Source organism: Protopterus annectens, chromosome 10.part0 (assembly GCF_019279795.1).
Source record: "Protopterus annectens isolate FY-2018-M chromosome 10.part0, PAN1.0, whole genome shotgun sequence".
Taxonomy (NCBI): domain Eukaryota; kingdom Metazoa; phylum Chordata; order Ceratodontiformes; family Protopteridae; genus Protopterus; species Protopterus annectens.
This window is the reverse complement of record NC_056744.1, coordinates 1,095,107,526-1,095,127,677: the sequence shown is the minus strand read 5'-3', so window position 1 is coordinate 1,095,127,677 and position 20,152 is coordinate 1,095,107,526. Positions and strand designations below refer to the sequence as shown.

Sequence of the window (20,152 nt, the reverse complement as noted above, 5' to 3'; positions counted from 1 at the left end):
TTGTTTCCCCTCTTCCCCCATTCATGTACCATATCATTGTGGTGTTGTATGTAGTCACCTGAAAAGGTCCTGGAGATCCCAGATAATGAAGAGATCTTATACCATGAATCACAACTAACAAATCTATCATGTTTCTGCATTTTGGCCTGTTTCTTTTGTTCCAAAGACTGTACACTTTTACCTCCAGTGATAAAGCTTGCCATGCAAAATCCTGCGTCTCTGTTACGGATTGAGCTGTGGTTTGGAAAGTGAAGGAAGCTCTGTATTCACAAGTCTGCTCTCTCTTCACAAAACCTAATACTGGAAGCTGAAAATCCAGTGAATGAGAATGTTTGGTCCAAACAGTCTTAAGAACCATTGACTTTTTTCCTCAGTCATAGCTGCCATAAACCCTAGGTTCCCGTAATACTCTGACTGAATTCAAAGACTGACTAGATACACTCAGGAAAATTTCCAGATAGAAGTCTATTTTCTGCAGAATAAGGAATGTCTTTAGCACAGAAGAATCCAGAAGACAACCTAGGAAGACTATCCCGTGAAAACAAATCAAAGAGAATTAGACAGTTGATCTGAAAGCCTAAGTCAATAAGGAGCTTTCTAACCCTTGGAAGGAACTCCTGACACAAAGAAAACCACTCTGCAAAGATATGTCAGTCATCTAAACAAAGAAAGATGCGAATGCCATGCAGTCTGCAAAGAGCTACCACAGTAGCTAGACACTTTGTAAAGATCTTAGGAAATACCTTAAATCTGTGGCAATATGAATGTAATAAGCATCTTTCAAATCTAGTATTACCAAAAATAAGTGGCAACAGGCTTTGTAAAGTCAACATCTTGAACAATGCTAATTTCACAGCCAGGCTGAGAAAGGCTAGCTCATGCACTGGTCTTCAGGAAGTATCCTTTGGCACCAGTAAAATTCTTGAACAAAAATCTTTTCCTCACTTTTCTGGGGGCATTGTCTCTATGACCCCAAAAGAAACATTTGGGGTAAGACCAGAGGAACTGCGGAGAAATTGTTTGGAGGATGAGGGAGAATACCATGAAAAGGAGGAAAGCCTTCCCCCTCAGCCATCTGTAACCCTCTAGAACTCTCAGAACCCATTTGTCTGATATGTCTGAAGAAGACATGAGTCTGAAACAGGAAGGAAGAGAAGAATGCTCAAATAGTCATTCTGAATTTGGCTGTCCCTTTTTCTGGAAGGTTCCCTGCTGTTTGTTAGATCTTTCTTGCCACTTTTTTTCTTAAACTTCGGCTTCCCCACCAGGGATTGTGCAGATTTTTGAAAAAAGGGTTGAAACACGCTAGTAACCCATGAATTAAATTTCCCTCTTTCAAACTATATGAGCACCTAAAAAGCAAAAGGGCAAACACACCTCCTCATCCAAAGGAGAAATTAAACCCTCTGGTTTTACATCCTCTGAAAACTTTGGATCGTGACCAAAGCAAAATATCTGATCACAGTAGTAGCAGCAGCTGCAGCTCTGAATAATGAGTCAACACAAAACAAATGTTAAGTAATCTGAGAAACAATAACAATAAGAGTTCAGAGTGGACCTGTCTTCTGAAGGAAAGATGGCAGAAAAAAAGTTACTCAAACTGTCAAAACATGCATACCTGAGAATTCAAAATTCTAAAGGCAAGAGCTGAAGAAAAGATACTCTTCCAAGACCAGTCAAAAGCTTTTCCATCTTTGTCTCAAGATTAGCAGTAACCAAAATCTTATTATGCAGAAGAAATATAAATCACTGCTGGGTTAGACCTGAGATAAGAAAATAAGACTTTTTACAAAGTTCCTCAGCCATAAAAATCATCTGTCAGCCTTTTTAAGGACTCTAGGCAAATCAAGCATAACACAGGCTTTATCAAAAACATTCTCCAATGCTGGCAAAAGGAGGAGGATTAGGAATATACAGTGGAACATCCACTTGCAATATATTACGTTTTTAAGGATGAGGGAATTTCCACCTCTTCCCACTGAAACAAGTTAGTTGTTCAGAACAGAGTCTCAGAAAAGAAAAATTCCTCAATGGGAGAGAGAGAGTAAACATCTTCCTCAATCAGATTCTGGAACACTGAGGGGAAAACACAGAATTATCAGATAAGGCACCCTCAGGCACCGAGGAAGTTAACACCAGGTATTTTACCAACACTTGTTCGAAAGGCTTCGAAGCCAGCAATAAACCCCTATCCAACTCATCCTTAAAAACCTAATTCTTAACAGAAAAACTGTCAAGAACATACAGATGTTTAACTCTGTCATTTTTGCTAGGGACATATCCAGAAGGGGAAGAACAGAACTTCATTCCAACGAACAGGTGTCTTCACCCTGCCTCCACAGGGAAGAGCTCCCCATTCATAACCCATAACCAAAGAAAGGACCTCCCCATACCCATTAAAAACACCTGCATAGAGTCAAGAACATGACTAGCCATTAGTCCACAGTCGCGAAAGGGACTACACCAGAAGACTCTGAAGAAACCAGTGGGTGGTCCGAGGAACAACCACTGTACACTGCACATGCACCCACCAGCAGATGAGGCACTGCATGACCTCATTGTGTTGACAAGGGATCCCTTACAGTTTTCTTTTTCTTAAGTATAGCAAGGGAAGAAGCCGAAGAACTGGCAAACTGTTCTAAGTTTCTGCAGAGAATGAATCCTGTTCGCCAGTAAGCACAGATGGAAGACTTTGGCTGAAAGGCAAGTTGTCACTAAAAATGTTCAGAAGCACTACTGACACCTTCCAAAATAAAAACTTGCTCCAATAAAATACACAAGTAATAATATAAACAAGTACACTTTTTCCCGAAAAACAATACCATTAAATATTATAAAAATGCAAAAACATTAGACTGCTGGACTGCAGTCATATGACAATCTGCATAAAAAAAAAATCTCAAAGCATTCTCAGAGAGATCAGGTACAATTTAAAAAAAAATGTAGGAAAAGGAACTCCCCCAAAAGGGACTTGGCCAGAAATGGAAGAAACCAAAGAACAATCATCTGAAAAGTAGCTCTCGAGGGTGGCGAGAAAGTACTGAAGATATCTGGTACCTGGGCTGCTGCTTTCTCTCTTGGGAGCTCGAACCATAGCAGCCCAAGTACATGTTGGCAGGATCTCAGATTTTGAGAGACTAGCTAGCCAGTATATCCTTGGCAGAATATGGACATTATAGCTAAAGACTACTGCAGATAAACTTTGAACTTTGCAGAAGCTACAAACTGCATAAGACAAGTCCCTGAAGCATAAGGCACTGTACAATGGTTAGGCAAAAAAAACAGCCTCAAAGTTAACATCCCTGTAATTTGCAGTGTGTGTGAGACAGACCCACCAGAATGACTCAAAAGGAAGACCACTTATGAATAGCAGGTTGCCAATGACATGAAGCTAAATGAAACTTTTAGCACAAAACAGTAGTTAAAATAAATAAAGCCATGGTAATCTGTCCTTTTCCTGATTTGCAGACATTCTAAAACAGCCTACTGTCTTACCAGACTGTTGATATACCAGACTTGGCTGAAAACGTCATACTCTGAAGTAGCCGCTTACCAAAAAATTTAAAAGTGGCTTTTATTGCATACAAATCTTCATGTTAATATACACTGTGACAGGGTAGTAAAGGTACATTATGTTTCAGAAACAAAGATCATCTTTCATTGAAGCACAACACTTCAGATATACAGAATCTACATTACCTACGATACAGTATGTGGGTAAAAAACAAAACAGCAAAATGCTGCTAACCAGTGGTCAAACTGCATGATAGCCATAATGCCACTATTACACTCCAAAACTGGAGGGGAAAAACAAACTTGTTAAACATCTTTTTTGATGTCAGAAAGATGCTAATAAGCTTTTAAGCACACCTAAACATTGTTTTGGTCTACTGCTAGGGATTAACAGCCAACAGTGCCAGCTACGACAAATCACCAGCAGAAGTTAAAGCTTTAAAAACTGTTCAATATTTCAAAATGACGCACTTAAGAAAAGCAAAGCATCATCTCTCTAAATATACTAACTTGGAGACTGAACATTCTTAAGGTAAAAAACAAAAAAACTTTCTTACCTCCTACCTTCCCCCACATCCTTGACAAAATTCAGTCTTCAACAAAATACAAAAATAATTTATTCCTGCTATAATTAAATTTTTACCTCATATCCAAGAAGAGTGGAGGGCTGGATACATACTGACATACTACATGTGCATGAACAAAGGACAATGTGCAAGTAAAACTTAATCCTAATATGCGTACATTCACTCACCAAGTACCCATCTGCACAGTCAAGAAAGCTAACCCATTATTTTTTTCCTAAAAAGAACACCTTTTCAGTAAGGATGCAGCTCAAAATGAGGACCGCAAGCAACAATTTCATCTAAAGCAAGGAATGAAGACATACTGACAAAAGATAAGGAACCAAACAGTTCACTGCAGTTCAGATAGCATAATAATGAAGAATAAAATTGAATTTTATTTTGCAAACATTACTTTGTGGCCTATTCTGCAACTGCAGTGGTGGTGCTGCGGTAGTGTTGTCGCCTCACAGTAAGACGCTGTCCGGTTAGATTCTCAACTAGAGCGTCTTCTGCGTGGAGACATGCGTGAATGGGCGTACCTTCGCTGAAGGTTGTACATCAGGGCTGGTAAAACGGCACGTAAAAATCAACTACCACTCATTAGCGGACCGGGAAAAGCTGAAAGACACAAACAAACTTTGTAGCCTATTCTACCCTCAAAATGAAAAGGCTGCAATAATTAAACACAATCATGCATGTGCTTTGGTGCAACACAAGTTTGTACTACGGATAGTCAAAGTAGTGCACAAAATGCAGTCAAATAAATGCTTTCAAGCCCACTTTCCTGGTACTGTATGGCTCACAGTATCAAAAACCAAAGACGAAACAAATGCACATTGTTTTGACATCTTAATAAATGTCTGAAAGAATTAAAAGCTGTGTAATGTTCAGTCTGTCATCAAAGCTAATGCAAAGTCATTCATAGCAGCCTTTTTATTGCAGATAAGATACAAAAGTCATTACGTTAAAAAAACAGATGAAAGACAGCAACTTAGTCCGGATAAAAGGAGGTGCAATTTATATAAAAGCTTCTGCAAAGATTTCATAAAGAAAATATTAGCAGCTCACCACCACTGGAGGAAAAATCAAGCTTCTCCACATATCTATCCCATCAGTCCAGAAAAGGTACAGTAAAGATAGCAGACAAAGACTAGGTCTACATCTGTTAGATTCCCCACTACTAAATGCAATGATAGACCTTCTACTGGAAGCACGTCCCACAGATGCTAATGACCCACAATAGAATCAAACGTTATAAACAACCTTGAAATAAATGTTAACACTTGAATGCAAATATAGAACCAGAAATATAAAATTGTACATAAAGCAGCACATAATGCAAGTCTGACAACACAGCCCAAAACCAAGTTCAAACAAAGCAACAAGTATAAGCTGATTACTAGGAGGACATCAACTACCTGAGCCACTACATGGTGATTTAAACATGCAAAAAACTGTATACAAGATGCTACAGATTTTCTCCTCGACATTTTACCTGGCATGAAGCTTCTGAAGATTGTCAAGGGTTCCGATGGCATGAGGGAGTGAAGTCAGTTGGTTGTCATGAACCTAAAAAATAAATATTTTAAAGTCCATATTTACTTGCAAAAGCTTTACATTTTACCACAGAGAGTAACTGCATCAGGTGGGAACAATATTTCCTAAGGAAAGGATCTCCTTGATAACCCAGTAAGTTACGACACCCTACAGAAACACAAATGTCACATTTTTTTCAGGGTTGCTCCACAGTGCATGAACATGTACAGATACAAAACAGAGATATGGAATAACAACTTAGTAGGTCAAGTATACAACACACAACAATGGAAACCAATATAAACAATTAATGATACAAGCTATGCAAACAAATAACAGGGTAACCAAATGTAAGTTTCTTGCACAGGACAAATGCATGTCTCAACATCCAATGTCTATGATCCATCCAAGTGGACACAAGTAGCTATCCTTACAGTAACTACCTTTTCAGAAGGGAATGGTGAGAGAAGAAACTGGAATTTGGTTACAGGTACAAATGATGCCCAGTCCCCCCCCACCCCTGGAGGAGGGAAAAAAAAAAAAAAAAAAACAACACATTAATCAGCAACAGTAAATATCAGGCTGCAGCGTACATTAAGGGTGTAAGCATGCAGTTCTACCAGCTAAATTACAAAGCAATGGTCTCCTTTGACCATTTTTTTCATCAGCAGCTGTGTAGAAATCTATTCCACAAGTTTGCTTAATCAGGTTGAGTTCATGGGAGATTACTCTTTCAGTCCAAACGTGCACAGGCACAGAGACTATGTACTTATTAATGTAACATTTTATAGTATAGCTCCAAATTCAGCTGCATTATGGGAATAATATAAAAAGCAGTTATCCCACAAAGTACAGTTTTGTACCTACCATAAATGTAGATGTTCGAAGATCCACATTGCTGCAGTCCTTACACTTGGGTAGTCCGCTGTCCTCGGTCGGCCCGAATATCAAAGTATAAGGCTGACGTCGGTCAAGGCGCATTTGACTGACATCAGGACGTCAGGGTACAAATGCGCATGACCGACGTCATATCCTCAGTCTTTTCTTGCCCCAGATGTCAGAAGACCCTAAAAATAAAGGTCAAAACCAAAAGACAGCAAACAAACAACCAACCATCCTAGCACTAAAAATATAATATATACAATATACATCATATTGACAACCCAACCCACACAACCGCCTCTAACTACAGAGGGAAGGAGGGAGGTAAATTGGACTGCAGCAATGTGGATCTTCGAACATCTACATTTATGGTAGGTACAAAACTGTACTATGTTCTTCATCTCACATTGCTGCAGTCCTTACACTTGGGTAGAATCCCAAAGCAGAGGTAAGGGAGGATGGCCAAACTATAAGGAAGCAGGAGCTGCCAAAATGCCCTGCAAAACAGCAGTGGCAAAACCAGCCCTGGATTTAGAGTAAAGTGGCAGGTGATAATGCCTAGAGAAAGTATGCACTGAACTCCAAGTCGCTGCCTCCAAAATATCCTTAGTTGCCACCCCCCTCAAAAAAGGTGTCGAAGTGGCAGTAGCCCTAGTGGAATGAGGCCTAATCCCAGCTGGAATCTCCTTGCCATGATGGGAATAACAGAAAGCAATGCAAAACCCAATCCACTTAGAAATAGTTTGTTTTGACACAGGCTTGCCCTGAGAACTCAAAGCAAAAGACACAAATAACTGCTGAGACTGCCTGAACCCTTTAGTTCTATCCAAATAATATCGCAACTGCCTGTGTACATCTAAAGTGTGCAAAATCTTTTCCCCTTTATTTTGGGGATTTGCATAAAAAGTAGGCAAATGAATAGTTTGGTTTAAAGCCACACTAGAAACCACTTTAGGCATAAAGGAAGGATTAGTACGTAAAGATACCCTATCCTTATGGAAAATTAAGAAAGGCTCAACCGCCATAAGGGCCAACTCAGAAACCCTTCTTGCAGAGGTAATAGCCAACAAAAAAGCAGTCTTCCATGATAAAAACTTTAATTCAGTAGTAGCTGCAGGCTCAAAAGGTTGTAGAGTGAGTTTCTCCAACACAAAATTGAGATCCCAAGCAGGAGTAGGAGCTCTTCGTGGGGGTCTTGTATTCTTTGCCCCTCTAAGAAATTGCTTGAACAAAGAATGAGAAAACAATGGTGGGTCACAATCATAGTGAGCCGAAATTGCTGCAGCATGAACCTTAATAGAAGAGAAGGACAAACCTTTGTCCAGTAACTCAATAAGATATTGAAGAGCCACACTTAAATTAGGCTCAGAAACATCAAAATCCTTTGCTGCACTCCAAAATAAAAATCTCTTCCATTTATCTGCGTACACTTTCCTTGTACTAGGCCTTCTAGCTTCCAAAATAACATTCAAAACTTGCTGTGGAAGTGGAGGCCCACTATGGTTCAAAACAGAATATGCCAGGCTGTTAGGTGCAGAGAGTGAAGCTTGACATTGAGCAAATGACTGTCCTCCTGAGACAACAGGTGTGGAATCGAAGGCAAAGGCCATGGAGGCTTCTGTACCAGGCTTCTCAGTAATGGGTACCAATGCTGTCGAGGCCAATCTGGAGCTATCAAAATCATCCTTGGCTTGTCTTGTCTTGTCTGGCCTTTAGTAGTACCTTTGGGAGGAGAGGCAGAGGCGGAAAGGCATACACATGAAGATTGCTCCAATTGAAAGAAAGAGCATCCACTTTCCAAGCTGTGGGATGAAACCTTTTTGTGCAAAACTTTGGCAGCTGGTGGTTTAGTGGAGAAGCGAACAGATCTATGTCTGGAGTTCCCCATGACACTGTCAATTTCTGAAATACATGAGGATCCAATTTCCACTCGTGGGGATCCATAATTTGTCTGCTCAACACATCTGCTAAGGAGTTCTGTGCTCCCGGCAGAAACCTTGTCTGAAGATTTAGCTGTAAACTGAGAGCAGTCTCCCACAAAATCATTGCTTGCCTGCATAGAGGATAAGAATGTGTTCCGCCTTGCTTGTTGATGTACCACATGACAGTTGTGTTGTCTGTTAGAATCAACACCTGCCCTGGAAGAAGTAAATCCTTGAAGGCTATTAATGCAAACTGGACTGCTAACATCTCTTTCAAGTTGATATGTAGATGTTGTAGTCTGGCAGGCCACTTGTCTTGTATCCACTTGACATTCAGATGAGCTCCCCAAGCTTTGTCTGAGGCATCTGTCGTTAGAATCTGACTCGCCTCTGGCCGGGTCACAGAGAGTCCCTTGTTTAGGTGACATTCCTGAGCCCACCACAACAATTCCTTTTGAATGCAAGGTATTATTTGAATGACAGTGTCCAAATCCTGGCAGTGCTGTGTCCATACATTTTTGAGATACCATTGTAGCTTCCTCATATGCAGTTTGGCATTGGGAAGCACCAGAATACAAGATGCCATGAACCCCAAGGCTTGAAGGACTGTCCTTGCAGTCAGCCTGGACTGATGAGACAACTGATGAAAGTAAAGGGAAAGATTCTTTTGTTTGTCCGGGGTCAAAAGGCCATCTGGGATGCTGTATTCAGTCTCACACCCAGAAAGCACATGTCCTGAGAGGGTACTAGACTGGACTTTATTTCGTTCACAGAATACCCCAGGCATCTTAGCACTGCTATCACATAATCCAAATGATGAAGAAGCTCGTCCTTCCTTGAGCCAGAATAAGGCAATCGTCCAAATAAGGATAGATCTGTATTCCTTTTAACCTGAGGAAAGCTATCACTGGAGCCAGAACTTTCGTGAACACTCTGGGCACAGTAGATAAGCCAAAGGGCAATGCAGAGAACTGATAATGAGAAGTCCCAGCTCGAAAACGCAGATACTTCCTGCAACTCAGTCTGATAGGAACATGAAGATAAGCCTCCTTGAGATCCAAAGTTACCATCCAATGATCTTTGCCCAGCAGAGGTAAAAGCTGCTGTAACGTCAACATTTTGAACTTGGGAATGTCCAGATAAGTGTTGAGGATAGATAAGTCCAAAATTGGTCTCCACGTGTTCCCTTTCTTTGGTACTAGGAACAGGCGAGAATAAAATCCTAGGCCCACTTCTGGCATAGGGACCGGCTGTATGGCCCCTATTTGGAGTAACAGAGAAATTTGCTTGTGAGCCTCTATTCTTTGTTGAGGAGGAACGTCTGGCATGCCTTTGAAAGGAGGAAAGGTATGGAAATAAAACCTGTAACCGTGGTGTATGATATCCAATACCCATCTGTCTTGGGTAATTAAACTCCAATTTTCTTTGAAAAGTGCCAACCTTCCTCCCAAAGGTGCTGCCAGGCGAGAAGGCTCTGGCAGCTGAAAAGGTAGGTCATTGGGTCTGTTTACGAAAGGACTGACCCCTGCCCTCACCCGAAGACTGTGCAGGAGAACTCCCTGTTCTAGGCCTGAAAGAGCCCTGAGCTCTGCCCCTACCACGTCTAGATCTACCCCTAGACTGGGAATCATAAGAAGGATACGTCCACCCCTTAGTAGGCCAATTTCTACTAAACTTTGGAGGCTGAACCTGCAAAAAATCTTTAACAGTCTGCATAGACTTAGCCTTGTCTTCCATTTTCTTTAAAACTGCCTCTACAGGAGAACCAAACACCACCTCAGATTGTAAAGGAGCATCTAAAATCCTTGTTTTAACATGGTCAGATAAATTCTGATCCCTCAGCCAGGCGTGCCTGCGAAGAACTGACCCAGTGGCAGCCACCCTAGACGAGGCCTGTACAGCATCAAAACCACATTGCAAAGAATGCTTACCCACCTGTTCAGAAACATGTACTAAATCTTGTAACTCTTTACAATCAATACCTTCCGCCAGAGCATCAACCTTAGACTTCAATTGAGAAAGGAGATAGTTTTGGTATTTCAACATGTGAAACTGGCAATTCAAAGCCCTCATAGCTAGAGTGGAAGAAGTATAAACTTTCTTTCCCCATCTATCCAAGGCCCTGGCCTCTTTATCTGTAGGAACCGGATTCTTGACAACAGAAGCCTTAACACCTTTAGGCCCCTGACTAACAGTTTCTGGGTCTGCCCTAGGACTCTTAAAAGATACTTATGAGCTTCAGGCACCCTGTAATACCTATCCGGTTTAACAGGAGCAGGAGGCAAAGAATCAGGATTAAGAGAAGCCTCTGTAAAACATCTTCCACCACATCCAAAACAGGAGGTATAGCCAAAGGCCTATGCTGGGGTAAAAACAAAAATTCCCTAAGCCTTTTCCTGGAATCAGAGAAGTCCTGACCTTCCCACTTAAAATGCTCCCTCATGGAATGAAGAGTTTCTGAAAAAGAAAAATCCTCAGGAGGAGAAGCAGAAGGAGTAGAATCATCCACATCAGAATCAGAATAAGGTGAATACTCCTGCAAGTCTTCAGCCGAAGACTCTGAAACATCCGAAGCCTGCTCAAAACTCCCTAGCTCAGGCTCCACCCTAGGTCTCTTATCAGGAGGGGCAAAGAACCCTAATCAAAGTAATCAAATCTTCTGCCATTTTAAGCATATGCTTCTTGGGCACAGTTCCTGAAGAACTAGGGGTGACACCAACTGAAGCTAAACCTGGCCTGCCCCTGGGAGAAGCCTTGGAAACAGAAGGAGAGGGCCTAACCACCCTAGGAAGGGAGGGGAGTATAGTAACCTGGGAAGCCCCATCAGCCTGACCTGCCTCCTGAGAGGCCACATCCTGCAATAACAAAGTCTCTCCCTGGGATCCCAAAGAAACCTCTGGTGGAACCACCGGCTCCACAGACACCTCTAAAGAACCGGCGTCCGGTACGGACGGTTCTTCTAGCCTAGGCTTAACTGCTTTGTCCTTGCGCTTCTTCGAAGAAGCGGGCGTCTGAGCATCCGACGGCATTTTATAATTGCACCGCTTCCCGAAGACTAACCTGGCACAATCTAACCTTCTCTTTATAGTGCGCTTATTGAATCTAGCACAAGAGCGACACCCAACAACGTCGTGCTCAGGCCCTAGACAAGGAATACACAAAGTATGATAGTCTCTATGCGGTATCTGTTTCCCACAAGAAATACAATTATTCACTTTTTCTGACATCCGGTAAACCACTGAGGCAAGAAAAAACTAAAATATTCCCCAACGGGGTACTTAGCCAACTTTGACTCGGTCTGAAACTCCAAAATCGAAAAATTTCAGAACGCCAACCGGCACTTGCAATGCTGCTTCTGCATCGGACCATGCGGCAAAAAAGACTGAGGATATGACGTCGGTCATGCGCATTTGTACCCTGACGTCCTGATGTCAGTCAAATGCGCCTTGACCGACGTCAGCCTTATACTTTGATATTCGGGCCGACCGAGGACAGCGGACTACCCAAGTGTAAGGACTGCAGCAATGTGAGATGAAGAACATCTGGATGATTTTAAAGCACAAATTCCAAAATTACAATAAGACAATATATAAAACCTTTATGTCCAGCAAAAGTGTAGAAAGGTGAAAGGTTGTATGGCCTATCAAAGGTAGTTATTGGTTTTACACAGACTCTGGCTCCTCTACCAACATTCATTCAGTCTCTTACTCATTCTACGAAACATTACAACAGATTGCACAGATTTTGCCTTGTATTCCTTGCATCAGAAACGCTTCTATAACATACTTGCACAAAGATCACAGTCCTTTGCCTAAGACAATGCAAGACAGAAAAAATGCCAACAACCAAAAGGATAAGATTCATGGAAGCAGGTTCCTTAAGTTGCAAAAAGAAAAGTTTACCGCATTTCGTAAGTACCAAGTGAATCATCACAGTAGTGATGTACACAGACCTGTAGAGAACCAATTAGCAGAATGGGGTTCAGGTTTCACCTTGCCCCCAAAACAGGTGGATTCTTTGTTACTGAATATCAGAGACCATCCTAGAAACCATGGAGCTGAATATATTTATCACAATGCTCAGAGCTAAAACATAGCAACAACACTTACTTGCCCCTAGGGACATAACCAACATAAGTAGACAAATCCAGCTATAACTTTACTCCTTTATCTCGTCAACTTTCCCCAACTTATTATCAAAGCCACACCACCCTCTCTGATAACCAAGCAAGTCCTGAATACTCTCGTTGAACCCAAAAACACTTGATCCATGGGTACTGATAACATACTAGCCTGCCTTCTTGTCAGCACCAAACTGTCTGGTAGACTTGCCAAATCTATTCAGCCTCATCTTGTCCACTGGACTCGTGTCAGAACAACAGAGAACTACAAAAGGCATTCTGCTCCACAAAGTGGGGGGGGGATCAATTACAGACCCAGTAAAGTAAACTAAAGGCTGGTGAAGCTTATAGGACTAATTTGCACAGTAATGGAATGCATCACTATGGAACTACCTAAATTGAACGATTAGTCTACAAGTCATGGACAAAAGTCACTTTGGGTTTGTTACAAGCAGTTCCTGCCTTCTGAACCAGGTGTGCTTCTTTGAACAGGTCACTTGATGCATTAGACTCTGTTAAACCAGCTCACACTGTCTCCCCGGACCTGGCAAGATGATAGTACCCCACAGTTTGGCATTCATGACAAGTTAATCAAATTAAATGCATGCTTTATATTACCTATCAAACTGGGAAACTGACAGAATCCAATTTATTAGTGTGGGAAGCATGCACGCTTTGAAAAGAATAATTACCAGCAGTTTCCCCCAAGGATCAGACCTAGGACCGCTTCTCATTGGTATTTACATCTCCGATGTTAAGGGTGACATCCAGGGCCTATGGCTGACCAAATTTGCGGACAACTACAAATTTTGGAACTGTCATTAACTAACCATCTGATTTAGATTCTTCATGAGGGAATAACATGCACCAGTAAGTGGTGCCAGGACCATGGCCTAAAACCAAATGTCACAAAATGCACCAATGGGTTCTTAGGTTTACGGGTACCAAGTTTTGGCTAACACAGGTGACACCCCATTGAAACTCAGCCAATAGGACTCTAGCACATTCAATGAAATTATATATTTTGATTACCACGTATCCACTAGTGCTAGGAAATCCTTTTAAACTTGACAAGTTTAATCACCAGGGGTACTTCCTTCCACATCTAAGGAAGTTATCATCCTGTTCCACAACTCCCTCATCAGGCCTATAATAAAGTATAATGACCTCTTTGGCACCTGTCTAAACACAAGACCTAGATTGATTATCCTGGTGAGAAAATACCACAGTCCCTTCAACAGCATGCCTTTTTTTTTGTAAGGGCATGATTTACTTGAGCTACCAAGAAAGTGCTCTGCTTTTGGTTTCCTACAGACTCTAAAGGTGACCACAGTCTAGCCGACAAAGTCTCAAAGGATCCAGTCCAATATGGCCTCCAGCAGACCTGCATAATTAACACTAAAAATCTGCCCAAGAAATCTTAACTTACACCAAAACACAAGTAGGACCTGTTGGCGACACATACATATTCCAGAGAATAGAATAGACTTCCACTGTATGAAAAGAGAATTAGCTCCCCAGATCTCTAAGCATAACCTGGATGAATGGATGGGCAATGGTAAATGCACTATGGGTCTAACCTTCAAGCTCTCATTGATACGTGATGAAACTAGCTGTAAAGTACTCATAAGAATGTGTACCTACAATTTCGGGTACTGTAACTAGGCTACCAATGGTCCCCTGGATCAACAGCCTAGTATGAATCTATAAGCTTATGAACCCAAATAAGATTCAAGCTGAACAAATTGAGAATACTTCCCAGGAATTCAACAACCTCACACTCATCCCAGTACTTTTCACTGCTAGCCTGCCAACAGTGATTCATTTTGGCTAAAACTACTTTGCATTCACACTCCACACTTACAGAAGGGAATAATAATGCAAGTGTCACAAGCTCCTCTCATTTTTACAGTAACAAGCTGCCACCAGCCAGACCAATCTAGTAAACCAAAGTTGCTATTACTGTACATGAGAACCATACCATTATCTTATACTAGCTATGACTGAGCAGTCCCTCTTCAAGAAGCAAATGTAAACCGCTAAAATTCACTAGCTTTATGCTATTACCCATACATTCTAATAAGCACCCAGTCACATATTCATATTTAAAGAAATTATGCAACACAGCCTGAAAACTAACAAATATGCTTCCACAGAGAAACAAAGTAAGCTTTCAACAAAAATGTGGCACAAGAAAAAAATAGCTAGTTCGACTACTAATTAACGGCAACGATAAGACAAAACAGGCAACATTTACAGACTTAATGGACACATGTTGGTCAAAAGTTAAGTCACTGTCCACATACGTTCCCAAAATCTGAACAACTGTGTCAAGTCTCAAGGGGAGTACTGTTAACACGCGTTAGCTCCCTGGAGTGGATGACTTCCTAAAGGACACAACACAATTTCAGCATTTAAATCTCAGTCAATGATTTTGGCACTAGTTATTTAGGACACACCCTCCTGCATGGTAGCCAAGTCACATAAGGTTTCATCTGTCCTAGGCAAGGGGTAAGCATCAGACAATGTAACTGTTTAGTTAACCCACTCTCTACATAAGATGAAACTGTCAGACTTCTTTTTAGGCATAGTACTACTGTAGAGATCCACACACTGCTGGATTCCTAAATTAACAAAACTCCAGCACCTCTTGAAGGGTGTTGTTGAACGCCTTGAATCACTCAGGTGTCCTGTAAAGAATGCGACTGGCCATCAAGTCATTTTATCCACAAAGGGCTGTACCACATGGGTACATCTTGACATTGCAGAGAACATGCCCTCAAACTCCTGCAAGACTGCCCAGCTCTCTGGAGCCTTAGTAGGGTATATCTACTGTAAAAGCACTACCTCAACCACTGAGGTCTCAGACCAAGCCTGAGGTCTACAACAAGATCACCACTCCCCAGCCTCATCCTGTAATCTACAGCAAATACAAAGTACCGGGGTCTGTCCCATCATAGCTGAGCATCATGTTAACCTAGTAGACTTTTTTGCCTCCTGATTGGCAGCTGACAATCAAGGTCACTAACCTTTCTTACCAGAGTAAAGAACCCGCATTTTGTCCACAGCATACCCTGTTGAACAGGAACACGCACTACACACCATCTTTTGTTCAACTCTGTATTCTCGAGTTCTATGTATCCACTTATACCAGACCTTCTGCTACTGCTGTGTAGTAGATGCTCCTGTGTCGACCCCAAGAACTTTCCAAGCCTGATCCTAAAATTTAACAAGTAATCCAACAAAGTCCTTACGGGATAACACGTACTCTGACTCGCTGTCAAAAAATTCAGGTGCCAAATAGAGGCCACATTTCTCCTGGGAAAACTCAGGTGGATGACACATTTCACAAATCATTTGAATGAGGGTCTGTGAACACCTGGGGTGGATTTAAGAGGAAGCAAGGAGAAATCTAAAAACGTACTTTCAAGCTGCATAAACTGGAAGAATGCACCATACCTGCTTTATGTTGGTGGTTCCTCCTTTGTTGTCAGGAGAATCTTTTCCATTTAACAAGGAAATGTTTCCTAGTACTTTGCCTACTGACCTTTCTCACTTTTTAGCAGGGCCACTCATTAAATCTGCTCAAAAGAGAACAGATACATCTTCCAAGCTGTTAACCTGAGCATTGACAGTTTGGGGTGCATTAAGTGCCCTTTTACTGCATCAAAAAGATCACGTTTTGAGGCAGCAGTTGACATCGGTCTCTTTCTACCCGAATTAGAAAAGAGTATCAGTGCTGACTGGGCCACAGAGAAAGGGCATTTAGAACCAATTACTTCTGGCTTATCTTTATTTAAGCTTTTGAACTATCCAGGGAAGCAAAGATATACAAGTAAAAGTAAATGGAAATGCACCCAACCATTTCTGGAAGAAGGCATCCAGTGTCAGTCAGTCTGACCAATGCTCTGCAGAAGAATTTCATCTGTCTGTTCACAAAAGTAAAGGTATCTCTCTGGTGCACCCCTCTTCATCTAGCAACCACCTATGTGAATTCACGGTGATGCTGTTCAACTCATTTGACATAGTAAACTACTGCTTAAAAAAAAACATATTCACTGTCATATATATATATATATATATTCACTGTCATATATATATATATATTCACTGTCATATATATATATATATATATATATATATATATATATATATATATATATATATATATACACACACACATACATACACACACACATATATATATATATATATATATATATACACACACACACACACATACACACACACATATATATACATATATATATATATATATATATATATATATATATATATATATATATATATATATATATATATATATATACACACACACACACACACACACATATATATACACACACATATATATAAATATATATATATATATATATATATATATACACACACATATATATACACATATATATATATATACACATATATATACACACACATATATATATATATACACACACACACACATATATATATATATATATATATATATATATATAAATATACACACACATATATATATATATATATATATATATATATATATATATATACACACACACACACACAATTCCTAGCTCCTTTCTGCCCCCTGCTATAAAACACGCTAAACACGCGTTTTTCAGCTTGTACCAACTCAGCACAGATCCTCGTGGTGGCCTGCAGAGTGATCCAAGCAGCAGAGAGCTAAAAGAGTGACTTTCTACCAGATAAGTATTTTTGTGGCTTTCTCACTGTTATTAAGCTAGCGACAGCATTTTAGCCTGTTTTACTGCTACTTTAAGTGATTTCTGCATTGTGCACTGTTTGTTGCACTTTAAGTTACTAATTGTTGCAAATTGTTTCTGTAGGCTACACACTAAAGTGCGCTAGCCGATTTATAGCATTTATAGCATTTACTGTCTGTTGTTTTCCGTGTCTCTGTAAAAAAAACAAAAAAACAAAAAAATCTCTTGTTTTCCCGCCTTTCTGGGGTAGAGTAGTCCAGTTTCAGAGTTGCTGATCCCTGGGCTTTGTTTTTAGTTCCTGTTACTGATCCATTGCCTTATTTGGAAGGAGGGACGTTTCTTTGCTTACCAGTGGGAGTGGGAAGCACTGAGCAGCCTTTTTGTCTGATTTGGTGAAGTTTCAGCCAGAAACTAGTAGTCCATTGGTCGTTTTGGGCCAATTCCTAGCTCCTTTCAGCCCCCTGCTATAAAACACGCTAAACGCGCGTTAGCGTGATTTAGCGCGGAGTTGCCACTGTTGCACACTAGACCAGCGGCAGTTAACCAGGTTTAAACTATTCGGGCTACCTAAAGTCCACTCTTCAAATTTTCCCTTAGAACATCTCTTCCTAAGCTGTACTGATAATCTAACTACCCTATCCTATACCTATAAAGTCTTGATCTACTTGACTCATAAGTGACTATTCTCTATCCGGATAGCCTAGCACTTGCATCCAAAGTACTCTATACTCTGATATAGCACTTTTTATTATACATAGCACCCTACCAGCCTAATACCCCTTTTTCGATCATCCACACCCCTTTAACTCTTCTCAAACCCATCTACACAAAGTTCTTAACTTTACCTTCTAGCATGTCTCTGGGTCAGTTACTAGTGTCATCTCCTGCTCAGCTGATGAATCTGGGAATATTAAGGCAATGTTACAATTGCCTCATGTACACAGACAACCCCCTCCTTCTCCCACAAAACACAAACACATGCGAGAGATGCAAATATATAGCCAAACCGGAGGCTGAGCTCTCTCATCATAGGACTGGCAAGACCAGTCAGGAGGAGAAGGTAACCACACACACCTCAAACCCAGTCTCACATAGCACTAGCACAACCTCATATCACACACACAAACACATAAAAACATACTCGGAGGCTCTGACCAAAAATCTACCAAAACAGCAGAGGCCACCGAAGCAGACACCCAAACAACTACCACCACAGACCAAGACACATGCAACACATAGACCACAAAGTCAGTGTGCCAAACAGTCACAGCCCTTAAGGCCAAACACAATGCCAGATACTCTTGTCATAGGTGACTCCATAGTCAGACACACTGACGTCCCACTCACCAGATTGAGCAAGGAGAAGGTCACAGTAAGCTGCCTGTCGGGCGCTAGAATCCGCCACATAACGCAAGCACTCAGGTCACTTGACAGCAGGTACAAGTATGACTCAGTCATTGTCCATGCTGGTGTGAACGACCTGAGACGCACCACCCTGGACTACATGAAAAGGGACATAGAGGAGCTCTCGGATTATGTAGCCCAGGCAGGTATGACCCTGACCTTGAGCAGTATCCTACCTTCACCAAGAATGATGCCACAGTACAGAGATAAGATGATCAGCTTTAATAATTGGCTAAATCACTGGTGTCATTCAAAGGGGATCCAATGTCTGTCTGCCTGGGATGACATGCTGGACAAGCCACATTGCTTCGCAAGGGACGGCTTGCACCTGTCACCCCTGGGCTTCCGGATATTGGCAAAGGCTCTTGCCACCCCCATAGTGCCTTTTTTAGGCCAGGCTCAAATTCTAAACCTACCACCCTAGAACAAAATATAGGAAAAAAACTAAGGGTAATGCTGCTCAATGTCAGAAGTCTCAACCTCAAGATGCACGCACTAGAGGCCCTTCTCAGTATCTAGAACATTGATGTCTGTGCTGTGACTGAAACCTGGTTCAAGGCTCCTGAGAGCACCCCGGCACTATCAGGTTTTACCTCATATCATGCGTTCCGGCCACAAAATCCGGAAAACACCAAGAAAGGAGGAGGGGTGTCCATATTCATCAAAGATACCCTCACCTCCAGGTTGGTGGCAACGCACGATGCATCAGAGACCATCCAGGTGCAAGTAACCATAGGCAAGACTGCTCTACAATTTGTAGCATGTTACAGGCCACCCTCTCAAACTCAGGATCCTCACACAGCATTCCTGAAAACTCTGGAGGGGATAAATGTAACCCCAAACACCATCATACTAGGTGATTTCAACTATCCAAACATAGACTGGGATCACTACTCAAGCCCCAACACTTTAGCCCAAAGGTTCCTAGAGTTCATAAACTAAGGTTCCTAGAGTTCATAAACTCTAATGCCATGGAACAACTAGTCACCATGCCCACAAGAGGTGAAAACATACTGGATCTCGTTATCACAAACATGGGGTCACAAAGTTCAACACCGGATGTATACCCTTCATTGGTGAGATCAGATCATAAACTAATCTCACTGGAAGTCCACATCCCGCCCCCACCCCAGATAAAAAAGACCACAGTGAAGAACTTCTCTAAAGCAGACTTCACACTTCTTAGGACTGGTGTGGTCTCTTTCAAGGCCCCAGAGCCAGCGGAAACCATCACTAAAGCCGGTGAATCACTTACAAATGCCTTCTACCAGCACCTCCAGGACTGCATGGATCAGGCAATCCCAAACAAAACAAAGACTCTTTGTACCAAAGGCAGGCGTCCAGTCTGTTGGACCCCAGCCATAAACAAGCTCTACAACAAAAGGAGAAAGCTACTACAAGATAGAGCAAAATCCTCAAAAGGGAAGACACCCTTGATCATCGTAAGTAAAAAACTAAGAT

General features: G+C 41.4%; 1 protein-coding gene across 1 annotated transcript in view; it reads right to left on the bottom strand.

The window, feature by feature from the left end:
- Positions 1-20,152, bottom strand: part of LRRC40 (leucine rich repeat containing 40) — a gene marked incomplete in the record, with an annotated part of 881,899 nt that overhangs the window by 806,720 nt on the left and 55,027 nt on the right. The window contains 1 exon segment of the mRNA XM_044085837.1: positions 5,575-5,648. Coding sequence (XP_043941772.1) covers positions 5,575-5,648 — 74 coding nt within the window.